Raw genomic sequence first — 17284 nt, 5'->3', positions numbered from 1 at the left:
AGAGAGAGGTATAGGTATATATATATATTGTGGTTAAGAGCAAGTGTACTGTAATCTGGAGGATTATGTAGTGGTATATGTAGTGGTTGAGAGTAGGTGTACTCTAATCTGGAGGAACCGGGTTTGATTCCCCGCTCTTTCACCTGAGCTGTGGAGGCTTATCTGGGGAATTCAGATTAGCCTGTGCACTCCAACACATGCCAGGTGGGTGACCTTGGGCTAGTCACAGTTCTTCGGAGCTCTCTCAGCCCCACCTACCTCACAGGGTATTTGTTGTGAGGGGAGAAGGGAAAGGAGTTGGTAAGCCCCTTTGAGTCTCCTACAGGAGAGAAAGGGGGGGATGTAAATCCAACTCTTCTTCAGATATTCATGTACATGCTGGCAGGGGCTGATGGGAACTGTAGTCCATTAACATCTGGAGCACCATAAGTTGGCCACCCCTGCCTTAGATGATGTCGGCTGTCACTGGTAAAAACTGCATCCTTCTGAAATAATTTGGAATAATAGGATAAACTCAGTATGGGCACCACCAGGATCTGGAATATTTGTCTACCTACGTCCTTGTGGATAAATGTTTCCGATAAGTGGAAAAAGGGCAGGGGATTCTTGATTGGCTACCACGAGGTGAAAGCCCACATTCCCTTCTTCATCCGTTAACCTTTCTCCCTGCTAGAGAGCCAGCGTGGCGTAGTGGTTAAGAGCAGTTGGGCGCTAGTCTGGAGAACCGGGTTTGATTCCCGATTCCTCTACACGGGCAACAGACTCTTATCTTGTGAACTGGATTTGTTTCCCCTCTCCTCCACATAAAGCCTGCTGGGGGACTTGTGGCCAGTCACAGTTCTCGTGGAACTCTCTCCACCTGCTTCACAAGGTGTCTGTTGTGGAAAGAGAAAGAGAAGGAGTTTGTAAGCCGCCTTGAGTCTATGAAACATATATTTTAAAGCAGAAGGGGGCACACGGCGACCAGTGTCCTTCTCTGTTAGGTTTTTTCTTTTCTGTTTAGACCAGAGGTCTTCAAACTATGGCCCTCCAGATGTTCAGGAACTATAATTCCCATCAGCCTCTGCCAGCATGGCCAAGTAGCAGGGCTGATGGGAATTGTAGTTCCTGAACATCTGGAGGGCCATAGTTTGAAGACCCCTGGTTTAGACCCAGGTCTTTCTGCCATAAAGAATCACCGGAGTGTTCTTACCTGATCACTAAGGTGCAGTTCCTGGGGCGAGCGGCCAGGGCAATCTGGCTTTTGTCAGCTCCTTCTCTTTTTATTTGTTTATTTATGTGTTTTATTGTCTACCTTTTCACTTGGACACAAGGTCAGTTACACCTGGTGAGTCAGTTCAGTAAACAGTGAAACAGGATTTGGGTTGTGGAACCAGAAGTCTTAAACAAATAAATAAGAAAAAAAAACCTGAAGCAAAGGATAAGTATTACCATGACCTATTAAGTGATGCACCCTCACACAACAGGGTCCACAAGCCCCCCTGCTTTGACTCTGCGAGGTTGCTGAGGCTCCCTGACAGCCCCTTCGCAAAACTACAAATCCCAGGTTGCTGCAGAGAGGAAGCCAGCAGTGCGGCAAGCGAAGAGGAAGGAGAAGAAGAGTTGGATTTATATCCCCCTTTCTCTCCTATAGGAGACTCAAAGGGGCTTACAATCTCCTTTCCCTTCCCCCCTCACAACAAACACCCTGTGAGGTGGGTGGGAGAGCTCTGAAAAGCTGTGACTAGCCCAAGGTCACCCAGCTGGCGTGTGTGGGAGTGCACAGGCTAATCTGAATTCCCCAGATAAGCCTCCACAGCTCAGGCGGCAGAACGGGGAATCAAACCCGGTTCCTCCAGATCAGAATGCACCTGTTCTTAACCACTACGCCACTGCTGCTCCAGCCCACAGTGCACTATATACAGTAGTACAGACCAATAGTTTATCCAGGCCAGCTTCATGAAACCTTTTGTACCTCACTACCCTATTGCCTGTGTATTTGGTTCACTTACTAAGTTGATTCTCTGCTCTGCCTCCAGGCTCTGAATCTCTTAGCACTGGGTAAACTGCCTCATTCAAATAGTTCACCTCTCTCTTTCCTCCCCTCTCCCGGTGTCTTTCAGCTCAGAATGTGACTGTGGAAGAAATTCTCACTGCCTACAAGCAAGCCTGTCAGAAGTTAAACTGCAAGCAGATTCCCAAACTACTGAAGCAGATCCAGGTACGTACCTGCACCAAAAGCATATGGAGTGGTAATATCCCGCTGGCTGATGCTGCCTTTCCCGATTTACCTTGACCCTCTGCCATTTCAGACCAAGGTTTTCCCAGCTCTGGAATCTGAGGCTCTTTAAACTGGAGAGGCCAAGGGCTGAAGCAGGGAGTGTTTGTTCTATGTGGGTTTTTTAATGTTTTTGTACACCTGTTTGTTTTTAGCCCTGACCTGGATAGCTCAGGCTAGCCAGACCTTGTCAGATATCAGAAGCTAAGGACAGTTGGCCCTGTTTACTGCTGGGGTGGAGTCTATCAAGGAAGCCCAGGCGATGGCAAACCCTCTTTGTTTATCTCTGCCTTAACCTGGATGGCCCATGTTAGCCCTGTCTCATCACATCTGCGGCTGGCCTCCACCTGGGCCAGGTGGAACTCTCTTCCCCCAGCTGTCCGGGCCCTGCGGGATCTTGGTGAGTTCCGCAGGGCCTGTAAGACCGAGTTGTTCCACCAGGCTTTTGGAGAGGCTGGCCGCTGATGTGGTGCCCCCCCCCCCCTTGATGGTCCTCATAACATCTGTGGGACCTATCGCTCCTTTCTTGGGAGGATTTTAGTTGTTGGACGCTATGTATTGTATACAGGAATGCTGTGTGTTTTAATAGGGTTTTAGCTGTTTTAATCCTAATAGAGCCATATATATGTTTGTTTATATTTGTAATTTGTTTATGTTTTAAATTGTGCTCTACCTGTATATTTTAAATGTTGTGCACCACCCAGAGCCCTTTGGGGGAGGGCGGTATATAAAACTACTACTACTACTACTACTACTACTACTACTACTACTACTACTACTACTACTACTACTACTACTACTACTACTACTACTACTACTACTACTACTACTACTACTACTACTACTACTACTACTACGTAGTAACTACGTAGTAGTAGTAGTAGTAGTAACAGCAACAACAACAACAACAACAACAACAACAACAACAACAACAACAACAACAACAACAACAACAACAATAATAATAATAATAATAATAATAATAATAATAATAATAATAATAATAATAATGAACACGTAAAACTACTCTGGGACTTCCGAATTCAGACTGACAAAGTTTTGGAACACAATACTCCTGACCTCACGATTGTGGAAAAAAAGAAAGTGTGGATAGTCGATGTTGCAATTCCTGGTGACAGCAGAATTGATGAGAAGCAACTGGAAAAACTTACACGATACGAGGATTTAAGGATTGAACTACAAAGACTCTGGCACAGACCAGTAAAGGTGGTCCCAGTGGTGATCGGCACACTGGGTGCAGTGCCTAAAGACCTTGGACGGCACTTAAAAACAATCGGCGCTGACAAAATCACCATATGTCAGCTGCAAAAGACCACCCTACTCAGCTCTGCACACATTATTCGTTGATACATCACACAGTCCTAGATGCTTGGGGAGTGTCCGACGTGTGATGTAATACAAAATCCAGCATATTGATCTTGTTTGCTGTGTATAACTATTTTTTAATAATAATAATAATAATAATAATAATAATAATAATAATAATAATAATAAAGACAAGCTAAACAAGGTTGGCCACGGTTAGTACTTCGATGGGAGACCACCAAGGAAGTCCAGGGTTGCTACACAAAGTCAGGCAATGGCAAACCACCTCTGTTTGTCTCTGCTCTGACCTGGATGATCCAGGTGAGCCCAATCTTGCCAGATCTCCGAAGCTAAGCAGGGTCGGCCCTGGTTAGTACTTGGATGGGAGACCACCAAGGAAGTCCAGGGTTGCCACGCAGAGGCAGGCATTGGCAAACCATCTGTGCTCATCTCTTGCCTTGAAAACCCCACAGGGTCACAAGTCAGCTGCAACTTGGTGCTGGTGGTGGTGGGGCGAGGGAAGGAAGAGGTTTTTAAAGTCTTATTGTGCTCATTAGGGGTGGGTGTTCCTTTGTTTCAGTAAGTTTTTAAGACATGTTTTCATTGTGTATGCTTTTAGTCTGTTAGCCTTCTCGGTGGCCCTGATGAGGGCAGATTGGCAGGGCATAAAATGTGCAAACTTTTGCATGCGCGCTTGGAGAACAGAAACAGCAGGGGGACGGACCAAAACCATGTGGCTGGAAACCTGGATTTCTCCACCGCACGTGTGCAGCTTTTCAGTTGGGAAGGGCTGCAAGAGTCACTCCTCACACTCACCAGAGAATCGTTGCCCTCCCTCCGTATTTGCTGGTGGTCAGCTTGCTAGCTGGAGATGTCTGTCCTAAGCAGAATGGTGCTGGGGCTCAGCTTCAGAATGTGGAGCTCTTTTCACCCTAACCCAGTGGTGGCGAACCTATGGCACGGGTGCCAAAGGTGGCACTCAGAGCCCTCTCTGTGGGCACGCACAAACAGTGCCCTCACACACATCTAGGCTGGCCTGGGCTGCTGGGCTCAATTATTAGCATTAAACTTAAGACCTAGCTTTCGGGAAGCAGTGTAGGTAACCCTGTTAAGCGCTATTAAACCCCACTGATTTTCATGCGAAGAACTAAAGCGCGATCCTTTACCTGGGAGTCAGCTCGGTTGCTGGCAATGGGGCTTGCTTCTGTGTAAACCTTCCTAGGGTCATGATTCACCAGTTGGAAGAGTTGCATGGTTGCTTCAAAGCAAAGCCACCAACTACCACCAAGCTTACTCCCGAGTAACACATGCCTCGGAGCCAACCATTTTTTTCTAAACTAAAACCTCAGTATTCAGGTTAAATTGCCGTGTTGACACTTTGCGATAAAGAAGTGGGTTTTGGGTTGCAATTTGGGCACTCGGTCTCGAAAAGGTTCGCCATCACTGCCCTAACCTTGTGGAAAGAAGGCCACCCAGCAAGCTCTGATTCGAGGGACAGGAGGTTCCCTCTAGGATCAGAAGCAAACGGGGCCTCAAGAATGGGAGGCTGGGAGTCAGAATATTGGGGTTGGGAGCATTTGCCTTTTTAAGGGTAGGGGCTAGATGAGGGCCGAAGGGCTTTTGGCCCTCGGAGGTTTCTATGTTCAACTTTTCCTTCCAAATCGGAAAGTTTTTTTTCCTGTTGGTGTACTGACGCGTGGCTGTTCTGTTGCAGGACTTCAAGGACCTGACTCCCAGGATAGATTGCCTGGATTTGAAAGGTATGTTTCTGGGGCTTCTGTTTGCGGAGCTGGCTGAGAGCCAGCGTGACGTCGTGGTTAAGAGCGGCGGTTAAGAGAACCCGATTCGATTCCCCGCTCCTCCACATGAGTTTTAACAGCTTCTGTTGTTTTAATTGGTATTTATTTCTAGTAACTGCTGCTTAAGTTTTAATGGGTTTAAGTTATATTTTTGTATTGATTTGCCGCTTAGAGAACAGCCATATTGTGAGCTGCCTCGAGCCCTTCGGGGGTGAGGCGGCCTATAACTCCAACAAATAAATAAATAATCAATCAATCAATCAATCAATCAATCAATCAATCAATCAATCAATCAATCTGGTGAACCGGGTTTTGTTTCCCCACTCTACCACATGACGCCTCCTGGGTGACCTTAGGCTATTTGCAGTTCTCTCAGAACTCTCTGAGACCCACCTACCTCACAAGATGTTTGTTGTGGGGAGAGGAAAGGCAGGGGCCTGAAAGCTACTTTGAGAATCCTTAAGATTAGAGAAATCAAGGTATACAAACCAACTGCTCCCCTTCACCTCCGTATTATGACTGTATTAGCTCGAAGACCACAATTCCCCAAAACCTTTCACTTGAGAATTGTTTTAAGAGAGCCAGAGTGGTGTACTGGTTAAGAGCAGTGGACTCTAATCTAGAGAACTGGGTTTGATTCCCCACTCCTTCGCATGAGCGGCAGAATCTTATCCGGTGAACTGGGTTTGTTTCCCTGCTCCTGCACATGAAGCCTGCTGGGTAACCTTGGACTCGTCACAGTTCTTCAGAACTCTCTCAGACGGGGTATAAATCCAAATCCCCCCCCTCCTCCTCCTCCTCCTCCTCCTCTGTTTTGAAAGCAGTCCTCTGGCCAGGGGCGGAGTGGGGGGCTTCTTCGGCTGCTTATTGGCTTTCAGTTCTGCAAGTGCGGGGGTGATGCCTGTCACCGTGGAGGAAATGTAGCAGATAAACTGGTAAATTTACAGGTGCTGACAGGTTCGTGGCAATCTATCACTTTGAAGCTGGCTGAGGACTTCCCTGGCCTGCCGGCACCGCTCCCCTTCTCCCACTCCGCCCTCCGCTTTTTATTCTGTTCCAACATTCTTTTCCCTCATCCCTGGTTTAAAAATAAATAATAAGAGCCTGCGAACTATTGGAGACGGGCCAAATTGCATAACCGAGGGAGCACAGACAAACGATCCCACGCCTAGCCTGGCACATAATTACTCCACGGTAGACCCAGACGCGCCCGTGACCCAGACTGGGAGCTACCTGGGGTCATCTTCCCCCCCATTTTATCTTTCCTAACCTGCTTCCAGGGTAACGATCCGCGTCCTGCTTACTCTGCAGAGGCAAAGGGTTTACAAGCCACAGGGCACGTTTTGTGTATTGAGCAGGGGCTGGTGGCCACGGTGGCAGGGGCTGATGGGAATTGTAGTCCATACACATCTGGAGAGCCACAGGTTGCAGACCCCTGGTATAGAGGCTTTGCCTGCAAAGGAGCAGCAGTGGCGTAGGAGGTTAAGAGCCCGTGTATCTAATCTGGAGGAACTGGGTTTGATTCCCAGCTCTGCCGCCTGAGCTGTGGAGGCTTATCTGGGGAATTCAGATTAGCCTGTACACTCCCACACACGCCAGCTGGGTGACCTTGGGCTAGTCACAGCTTCTCGGAGCTCTCTCAGCCCCACCTACCTCACAGCGTGTTTGTTGTGAGGGGGGAAGGGCAAGGAGATTGTCAGCCCCTTTGAGTCTCCTGCAGGAGAGAAAGGGGGGATATAAATCCAAACTCCTCCTGCTCCTCCTACTCCTGCTCCTCCTACTCCTGCCTGCCCTGCTCCTGCTCCTGCTCCTGCTCCTCCTCCCTCCTCCTCCTCCTCCTCCCTCCTCCTCCTTTCTTCTTCTTCTTCTTCTTTCTTCTTCTTCTTCTTCTTCTTCTTTCTTCTTCTTCTTCTTCTTCTTCTTCTTTCTTCTTCTTCTTTCTTCTTCTTCTTCTTCTTCTTTCTTCTTCTTCCTCTTCTTCTTCTTCTTCTTCTTCCTCTTCTTTCTTCTTCTTCAAAATGTCCACTGTCAGAGAGTGGCCAGTCTAGCGGGCAGGGCAGAAAAGTGCCAGGGCCTCTGAAGTCTGAGAGGGCGACTTTTGAGGAGGCGTATGGTCGCGTATGGCGCTGAGCAGATGGAATGTGATTGGGCGGGAGGAGGGAGCGAGTTGCTCTCTGCGGAGCTGGCTGCACGGTAGGAGGCATTCTTCGTGTTCGGCATCCGATACCAAAACTGGACGTTGGCACAAACGTCATTGCCAGGACACGTCTGCCTTTCTGCCTGGGAAGCAAATTCCTCGCACCTGGTGTGGTTTGGGGAAAGGCTTGATGGGGTCTTTGGAGCAGCAGTGGCGCTCGGGCTAAGAGCAGAGCACCTGATCTGGAGGAACCGGTTTGGATTCCCAGCCTGTCAGCTTGAGCTGTGGGAGGCTTATCTGGGAGCTCAGACAGGCCTGCGACTCCCACACGCCAGCTGGTGACCTTTGGGCTAGGTCAATGGCCTCGAGTTTCCTCTTCGTGCCCCACCCACCACAGGGGTGCTTGCTGTGAGGGGGAAGGCAAGGAGACTGTGCGGTCGCGGGTCTGGTAGATCTTGTTCCTAATGTTAACCACACCTTCACATAGCAAGTTTCATCCAAATGCTTACTGAGCAGCAGTGGCATAGTGGCTAAGAGCAGTGGCTAAGAGCAGGTGCACTCTGATCTGGAGGAACCGGGTTTGATTCCCAGCTCTGCCGCTTGAGTTGTGGAGGCTTATCTGGGAGTCTGAATAGCCTCGCGCCCCACACACGCCAGTTGCACCTAAGGTCACAGTTGAGCCTTCTCAGCCCCACCCACCTCACAGGGTGTTTGTTGTGAGGGGGGGATGGGCAAGGAGATTGTAAGCCCCTTTGAGTCTCCTGCAGGAGAGAAAGGGGGGATATAAATCCAAACTCTTCTTCTCTTCTTCTCTTCTTTTGTCAGGCGGGCTCCTGTCTTATAGAGCATCTCTGTGGTTCTGCAGTAACCACCTTTAGTCACTGCCTGTACAGGAGACCAGGTCAGATGTCAATAATACAAACGTAGGGCATCGGGCATCACTGTCCCTTACCCCCCCACCCTCCCCCCAGTTTTAGACTTGAATTAGAACCAGTTGACGCTTTGTTGATTTGATGTGGCAAACGAGGCCAAAATGTATGAGCTTCCTAACAGGTTCAGGAAACATTCCTTTTCGGAAGGAAGACTTGAAAATGTGACAACATGTAACGTGCCATATCTTGAGCCAGGGAAAAGTTACATCTTCAGTGCAGAGACTCTTAGCAAAACCTGCCCTGACACATTAGGATCATACACCACTTTCTTCCCTCTTGCGTGGATAGAGGCCATGAATCTGTGGTTGCGCCAATGAACCACTCTTTCTCCTGACCCATTCAGCAGAGGTGGAGCTATCGGGGTGGTGTGGGGGTGCCATTACACCGGGCATGTGCTGGGGTGGGCAGAAAAATCCCCACGGCTTCCCCCACATCGCTACCTTGGGTTCGTATTCAGAGGTGGGATCCAGCAGGTTCTCACAGGTTCTCGAGAGTAGGTTACTAATTACTGTGTGTGCCGAGGTTACCAATGGGTGATTTTGCCACGCGGGCTCCTAAGCCACGCCTCCTCAGCAGTAGCCGCAGAACTTGAAGCAGTCTAGCAGAGGTGCACCGGGTTGCATGGCGTGCCCGCGCCATGCAGCATTAAGGTTTCTCGGGCCTATGACTGCGTGCAGCTGCTGCAAGGCCCTTGCCACAGCCCCGCCTTCAGCAATGCCCCCCCGCCCCTCGAAATGCCAGGTGGCCATCACCACATGCCCCTCACCAGCCCCATTGGCGCTATGCCACAGTTTGAATCCCACCACCATGGGAACCTGTTACTGAAATTTTTGGATCTCACCACTGGTTCAGCCTGAAAGTGGAGGCTGGAAAAGCGGCCTGTTCACTTAGGCTTAGTAGGGACGCAGCCTGAGAATTCACACTTCCCAGGAGACCATGCGAGCCCCACGCATCTCCTGGGAAGTGTGTTCCCACTAGGTCGCTGTCGGGCCCCAAGTGAACAGGCCGCTTTTTTTTCAGCCTGCACTTTCAGGCTGAACTTAGGCAAATGTGTGTGTTGGGGGCTGGGGGTGGAAAAAGCAGAGTGTGCTCCGGGCGCTGTGTGGCCCAGCTACGCCTCTGCCACTCAGTCCTCATTCACATTTGTATTTTTTTCTCAATTCTTTCAGGGTTTGCCGGTTATGCTGCCACTTTCAGGGTGGGGTTGGGATGGGGGGGGTGTTGTTTGGAAATGCTTCAACTGCGCATCCATTCCGTGCTGCCCGTGGTTCAGGCTTTGTTCTCTGTGCCTGGCAGTGACGCTTTTTCGGACTCTGGCAGCACGCAGTCTCACTGTGCCTCTCATTTGCCAGGTGAGAAGCTGGACTACAAGACCTGCGAGGCTTTGGAAGAGATCTTCAAGCGCCTGCAGTTCAAAATCGTGGATCTGGAGCAAACCAACCTGGACGAAGATGTATGTTATGTGCTAAGCATGTAAAGAACTTGTCTCTTTGCCTTTGGCATAGCTCAGGGGTCTGCAACCTGCGGCTCTCCAGATGTTCATGGACTACAATTCCCATCAGCCCCTGCCACCATAGCCAATGGACCATGGTGGCAGGGGCTGATGGGAATTGTAGTCCATGAACATCTGGAGAGCCGCAGGTTGCAGACCCCTGCCATAGCTCTTCCCTCCCCATCACCTCTTTCAAATGTTGGAAGCTGCCCTGGGCCTGCAAGAAGGGCATTATATAAATATAATGAAATAATTTAAAAATATATATAAATAATTTTAAAATATATAAATTTAATAAATAAATAAATAAAAAACAAACCTGGCACCACATGGGTTAATAGCCAGATAAAACCCAAAGCATTACCCCTGGACTTGACCCCCTGTGGTGGGTGGATGAGTGTTTAATAAAATCCGCGGCCCAAGAGTAGTTGCGCACTTTAAAGGCGGTTCTCTTCTGCAACCCCGTCCCCAAATAAAAACCCTCTGGCTGCTTTGGTCCTTTTGGTAACAGCCGGCTTCCGTGTCTTCAGTCCTCCTCCCCTCCCCTACAGTGCCTGAATGTGCTTTAGTGCAGGGGTCTGCAACCTGTGGCTCTCCAGATGTTCATGGACTGCAATTCCCATCAGCCCCTGCCAGCATGGCCAATTAGAGAGCCAGAGTTGGACACCAGAATTTTAAGCCTTTCCTGAAGGATTCTGCTCCTGCATTCTGATGTTTTAATTGCTTATAGTTATAGTTATAGTTTAATTGGTTATAGTTCAATACACTGATAGAGAAGGGAAAAGAGCCAAACTCGGCTCAAGATTCCACATTCTTTCTAAAATGTTAATGGTAATTGAGTGTCTACACCAGGGGTGGCCAACCTCTGGCTCTCCAGATGTTCATAGACTACAATTCCCATCAGCCCCTGCCAGCATGGCCAATTGGAATTGTAGTCCATGAACAACTGGAGAGCCAGAGGTTGCAGACCCCTGCTTTAGTGTGTTCAGGCTGGAAGCTGAGCACCCATGATGGGTCCAGTTTTGCCAGTCTTCTGGCTGCCCAGCGAAGGGATTCAATCCTCCTGAACTCACGCAGGGGGTGGGGCTAAGCCCAACAAACAACAGGGCAAATTCCTTCTGAGAAAATACATAAAGGATTAAGATCTTGGCCTCTGAACCCTGACCATCTGGTTTGTTCTTCGTCTTGAAAATGCAGCTTGGTTCCAACCTCATGAAAAACTGTACTCAGTGTTATTTTGAGGCAGGGGTCCCCTCGCCAAGTGTAAGTGGCAAGACTTTTGGGCACTGGGGATTTGATTGGCTGTGCAGATTTTAAAAAACAACAACATTGCTTCTGGTTATTGTGGGTTTTCTGGGCTGTGTGGCCAGGGTCTGGTAGATCTTGTTCCTAATGTTAACCACACCTTCGCATAGCAAGTTTCATCCAAAATCTTACTGAGCAGCAGTGGCGTAGTGGCTAAGAGCAGTGGCTAAGAGCAGGTGCACTCTGATCTGGAGGAACCGGGTTTGATTCCCTGCTCTGCTGCTTGAGTTGTGGAGGCTTATCTGGGGAATTCAGATTAGCCTGTGCACTCCCACACACGCCACCTGGGTGACCTTGGACTAGGCACAGCTCTTCTGAGCTCTCTCAGTCCCACCCACCTCACAGGATGTTTGTTGTGAGGGGGATGGGCAAGGAGATTGTCAGCCCCTTTGAGTCTCCTACAGGAGAGAAAGGGGGGATATAAATCCAAACTCTTCTTCTTCTACTACTGATTGGTTCCCCACTCTGGGACATGGACAATGTATACCCCACTAAAAACACTCCCTTCTCACTGGACACAGTGTGTAACAGACTTCTCTCTGTGATACACCTCTGAAAATGCCAGCCACAGATGCAGGCGACATGTTAGGAACAAGATCTAACAGACCACGGCCATGCAGCCCGGAAAACCCACCACAACCAGTTGAATTCGACCATGAAAGCTTCAACAAAACATTGCTTCTGCTTCAACTACCGCTGTGGCACAAGGCTCTTCACTGTGAGAGTGAAAGTTAGCTGTGTCGGCCATCGTGGGACTGGGCCCGCCTCCTGCAGCGGCCATTTTGTGTGTCTGCATTCGAAAGCTGCCCACAGACTTTAAACAGGTTGGAAGCCCCCCCTTTCATGTGTCAACCTAGCGCAGTGGTGGCGAACCTTTGGCACTCCAGATGTTATGACTACAATTCCCATCAGCCACTGCCAACTGGCCATGCTGGTAGGGGCTGATGGGAATTGTAGTCCATAACATCTGGAGTGCCAAAGGTTCGCCACCACGGACCTAGCGTGTGATCTCTGCCCATTTTGCGCTGCCGTTTGGGTTGTGGCCGGAGCAGGCGTGTCTGATCCGCCTGCCCACTTGCGCCAGGCTGCTGACGTTCTCTCTGTGACCCCCCTCCCCCTTTCTGTCTTCGTCAGGGCGCCTCCGCGCTGTTTGATATGATAGAATACTATGAGTCAGCCACCCACCTCAACATCTCCTTCAATAAACACATCGGCACACGAGGCTGGCAGGCAGCTGCTCACATGATGCGGAAGGTCGGTGATATCTCTCGGGGGAGGGGGGGGCTTTCCTCGGCTGTTTCTAATTGCATTGCACAGAGATCGGGACAGACAGAGATTGAGCCTCCTTTGTGCCTGGTCCAAGCTTTTCAGCCAAGCCGCGTCCCTCGATGCCTGGAAACGTCGTAGGAAGTTAACCAGTTTCCTGGTTTGCAATAACTCCTGTTCCAGTTTTGAGCAAAAGGCCTTTGTTCAGAGGCTGAGAATTGGCAGGGTGCGTTTAGTCCCAGTGGTACATTTCCCTGCACGGAAAATCTGTTGCGTGCAGATTCACGTACTTTACCACTGAATTATGGCCTCTAAAAAAGGAATGAATAGCATATCCCTAGTTGCAGGGGTCTGCAACCTGCGGCTCTCCAGATGTTCATGGATTACAATTCCCATCAGCCCCTGCCATCATGGCCAATTGGTCCATGAACATCTGGAGAGCCGTAGGTTGCAGACCCTTGGTAAAGGGCTGCCACTGTTGTCTCTGTGTTGGCAATTAAGATGGCCAGCCGAGGGTCCTCAGTGAACGGGATCAGACTTTTGGATGCCTGTTTTGAAACCTTTTCCTATCTATTACGCAAAACCGGTTCCTATTGATTTGCCGACAGCTTTGATGTGTTGTTTCTTGCGTAGAAGAAGGTGATGTATTGGAGGGAGGGGGCCAAAAGGTCTCGGTCCAGGCCGTTGTCTCCTGAAGACCCTGCGTGAAGTCATCTTCTGACCGCTCCCATCCCCCAGTAACATGGGAAAGTTTCTCCGTAGGTGTAGCAGCTTCTTACCTGAACTACACTTTCCATGACGGTAACTTTTTCCTTCTCTCTCTCTCAGACAAATTGTCTCCAGTACTTGGATGCTCGCAACACACCCTTGCTGGATCACTCGGCTCCCTTCGTGGCGCGGGCCCTGCGCATTAGCAATAGCCTGGCTGTGCTGCACCTGGAGAACGCGAGCCTGTCCGGGCGACCCCTGATGCTGCTGGGTGAGCCGCCAGAAAGGGTGTTTCGTGCTTGCTAAATTCCCTTGATAGTTCAGGACAGTTGTCAGGGGCGCGTTTGCGGGGGGGCTCTTAGCTTGCCCAAGGCAGCCATCCAGAGCACTGCAGACATGCCTGTTTCTCATATTACTAGTCCTTGGGAGGGCAGCCCTTTTCACAGCCCCACCCGTTGCTGTGGCAACCCACCACTCCGCTGTCTTCCCCTTCCGTTGCCACGCTCCAAATCTCCAGATGTTCATGGACTACAATTCCCATCAGCCCCAATTGGCGATGCTGGCAGGGGCTGATGGGAATTGTAGTCCATGAACATCTGGAGAGCCGTAGGTTGCAGACCCCCGGTGCGGGATCTTGCATCTGTTAATTTGGGGGCGTCTTTGGAGACAAAAGCCAGGTCTGACACTCAGGTGGGAATGCCCTCTTTGATTCTAAGGCTGAGGGGATGAGCGAGCTGGAACAAGCAACGTGAAACGTACAAAATGCCACGGAGTCATGCCGAAGGCTTTAATAATAAATCGGAGCCGGCCTGGAGAGCTTTAAAAGGCAACCTTAGCCAATAATGGATGAGGCATGAATGGGAGTCTCCTTCAGTTACGTTCTGTCGAACGAGCGCCAGGACAAATGCCCAACTCTGTTTGCCCTGGCACCCTGGTTTCCATGCCGAGCTGAATGAGGGGAAGGGAAGGTTTTGCTTCTCAACCTGTGTAATCCTCTTCCGGTGGGGGGGGGGGGGATTTCATGAGCAAGTGAATGGAATTGCATGAAAATTGGCAGTTGGGTGGGGTGCAGCTGCTGGGCTTGCCAGCCACCGCTCTGCAGTGGATGGGACAAACAAGTCTGGCCTCAAGAGTTTTTCCCACCTTCGGTTGCAGCTACTGTTTTTTGTCCTTCATCAGCCCTTTGGGCAGCAGATGGCTTTCCTTACCGCTGGCCGCCATTATCTGCCCTGTGCGAGGCTGGCCAATAAAGAATAGAAGAAGAGGAGTTTGGATTTATATCCCCCCTTTCTCTCCTGCAGGAGACTCAAAGGGACTGACAGTCTCCTTGCCCTTCCCCCCTCACAACAAACACCCTGTGAGGTGGGTGGGGCTGAGAGAGCTCCGAGAAGCTGTGACTAGCCCAAGGTCACCCAGCTGGCGTGTGTGGGAGTGCACAGACTAATCTGAATTCCCCAGATAAGCCTCCAGAACTCAAGTGGCAGAGCTGGGAATCAAACCTGGTTCCTCCAGATTAGATACACGAGCTCTTAACCTCCTACGCCACTGCTGCTCAGCTACTGAGCTACTGTTTTTTGTCCTTCATTAGCCCTTTGGGCAGCAGATGGCTTTCCTTACTGCTGGCCGCCATTATCTGCCCTGTGCGAGGCCGGCCAATAAAGTGTGCCTCCCCACACTAGCCCAATCTTGTCAGCTCTCGGAAGCTAAGCCGCGTTGGCCGTGCTCAGCATTCGGAAAGGAGGCCGCTGAGGAAGCCTTCCAGGGTCGCTACGCAGAGGCAGCCAATGGCAGGCCACCGCTGCTCATTCCTTGCCTTTCAGACTCTACGTCTGTGTGGTCACTATACGTTGGCTGCAGCTTGACAGGCATTTCCAACACTGCCCCAATCCAAACTATCCGGCTGGGTTTATCCTCCCTGTTTGCGTCTCAGTTTTGAAGGCTGCCCAGAGCTAGCTTCAGTGGAGTAGTGCCCATAGGGCTGGGAGCGGGGGGGGGGGGGGGGCATCCTGGGTGTGCATAGTGGTGCAGGGGCGGGGCCAGGGTGTGGAGGGGGGGTTCCGGCACCAGCCCCGCAGGGGCGCAGGATGCACGCGTGCCCCGGGCACAGTTCCCCCTCGCTCCACCCCTGGCTAGCTTGGTAGCTGTAAAAACACAGGCCAGCCATGTGGGGTGGGGGGGTGGGGGTGGGGTGTCCAGTGGTGGGATCCAAAAATTTTAGTAACAGGTTCCCATGGTGGTGGGATTCAAACTGTGGCGTCACGCCAATGGGGCTGAGCGGGGCACGATGGGGGCGTGGCCTGGCATTCCGGGGGCGGGGCATTCCTGGGCGGGGCTGTGGCAAGGACGCAGCCGCTGCGCTGGTCCTTGGGCGGGAAACGAATGTATGCAGGCGCAGGCTGCCACGCACGCCGGTGCACCTCCTGCTAGACTGCTCCAAGGTCTGCGCGCTACTGCTGAGAGGAGGGGTGTAACTAAGGCAAAAATCCCGTGGCAAAATCACCAATTAGTAACCCCCTCTCAGCACACACAAATAATTAGTAACCTACTCTCGGGAACCTGTGAGAACCTGCTGGATCCCACCTCTGGGGGTGTCCCTTCTCTTCCCTTTGCCTTTATCCATCATACTCAAGGACAGGCTTAGATAGAAGGGAACGGGAGTCTATGAGGGAAACGGTCATGCATTTGTGAAGGTGGCACCCCGTTGGGCAAGCAGAAGGCTTGGTGGGGGGGGGGGGAGCCATCAGCAGGTGGGTAAGTCGATACTTCTCACTGATCCCCCCCGATCATCTTCCTTAGCGACGGCTCTGAAAATGAACGTGAACCTGAGGGAGCTGTACCTGGCTGACAACAAGCTGAACAGCCTGCAGGACTCCGCTCAGCTGGGCAACCTGCTGAAATTCAACTGTTCCATTCAGATCCTGGACCTGAGGAATAACCACATCCTGGACTCAGGTGAGTAGGTGCAGGTGCTTGGGAAATCCTCGGTATCTCCTGGGAACTGCGTGTCTGGTGCGGGATGGGAGCGGGGAGGTAAGAGCATAAGAAAGAGCCCTGCTGGATCAGACCAGAGTCCATCTGCTCCAGCTCTCTGCTACTCGCAGTGGCCCACCAGGTGCCTTTGGGAGCTCACCTGCAAGATGTAAAAGCAATGGCCTTCTGCGGCTGCTGCTCCCGAGCACCTGATCTGCTGAGGCATTTGCAATCTCAGATCAAGGAGGATCCAGATTGGTAGCCATAGATCGACTTCTCCTCCATAAATCTGTCCAGGCCCCCTTTTAAAGCTATCCAGGTTAGTGGCCATCCCCACCTCCTGTGGCAGCATATTCCAAACACCAATTGCACGCTGTATGAAGAAGTGTTTCCTTTTATTAGTCCTGATTCTTCCCCCCAGCATTTTCAGTGTATGCCCCCTGGTTCTAGTAAGGAAAGAGAGGAAAATTTTTCTCTGTCGACATTTTCTACCCCAGGCATCATTTTATAGACTTCAGTCGTGTCCCCCCTCAGAAGATAAAACATATTATAAAACCTCACCAAAGGTTACGTTTTTGAGATAACAGAAGAGAGCAGTACGTAACTAGAGCTTCCATTGTCAGCACCTTTCTAAATTTCCTTAGTTCCAAATCAAAAGGAAATGATTAAATAAACCTAGGAATTCAACGCAGCTGCAAATTGTGAGAGGCTGTAAACCTGCCTCCCAAGCAGGAGATCTCAGTTTAGCTGTTCTCTGAAACACAACATAAGGCAAAGTCGGCACACTGCATGCTAGGAATCAATAGGAAAGGGATTGAAAATAAAACAGCCAATGTTGTTATGCCCCTGTATAAAGCGATTGTAAAGGTTTCAATGGTGTTGATGGTAAGAGCAGCCGCCTAACCTTGAGTACATTCCACAGCCCGGGCGATGGGCCAGCTTCATCGGCGGAGACTTTATCTCTGCGCGGGAGATGAGGTCTCCGTTCCCATGGGAAGCCGGGAGGGGGATGGGATGAATAGAGTTATAACCTGTGCTTCTGGCGGGAAGTGTCATTCCTGCCACTGCGTGTACTTGAGCTTTCTAAGATGT

General features: G+C 50.6%; 1 protein-coding gene across 1 annotated transcript in view; it reads left to right on the top strand.

Annotated features, from left to right (window-relative positions):
- PPP1R37 (protein phosphatase 1 regulatory subunit 37) overlaps nt 1-17284 on the top strand; it is a 63581-nt gene that overhangs the window by 31852 nt on the left and 14445 nt on the right. The window contains exons 2-7 of the mRNA XM_048500720.1: nt 2103-2200; nt 5298-5343; nt 9804-9904; nt 12383-12502; nt 13343-13493; nt 16019-16174. Coding sequence (XP_048356677.1) covers nt 2103-2200; nt 5298-5343; nt 9804-9904; nt 12383-12502; nt 13343-13493; nt 16019-16174 — 672 coding nt within the window. The remainder of the gene's footprint in view (nt 1-2102; nt 2201-5297; nt 5344-9803; nt 9905-12382; nt 12503-13342; nt 13494-16018; nt 16175-17284) is intronic.

The sequence above is a fragment of the Sphaerodactylus townsendi genome, linkage group LG06 (assembly GCF_021028975.2).
Source record: "Sphaerodactylus townsendi isolate TG3544 linkage group LG06, MPM_Stown_v2.3, whole genome shotgun sequence".
Classification (NCBI taxonomy): domain Eukaryota; kingdom Metazoa; phylum Chordata; class Lepidosauria; order Squamata; family Sphaerodactylidae; genus Sphaerodactylus; species Sphaerodactylus townsendi.
Note: the sequence above shows the minus strand (reverse complement) of the source record. Positions and strands in the feature narration are given on the sequence as shown.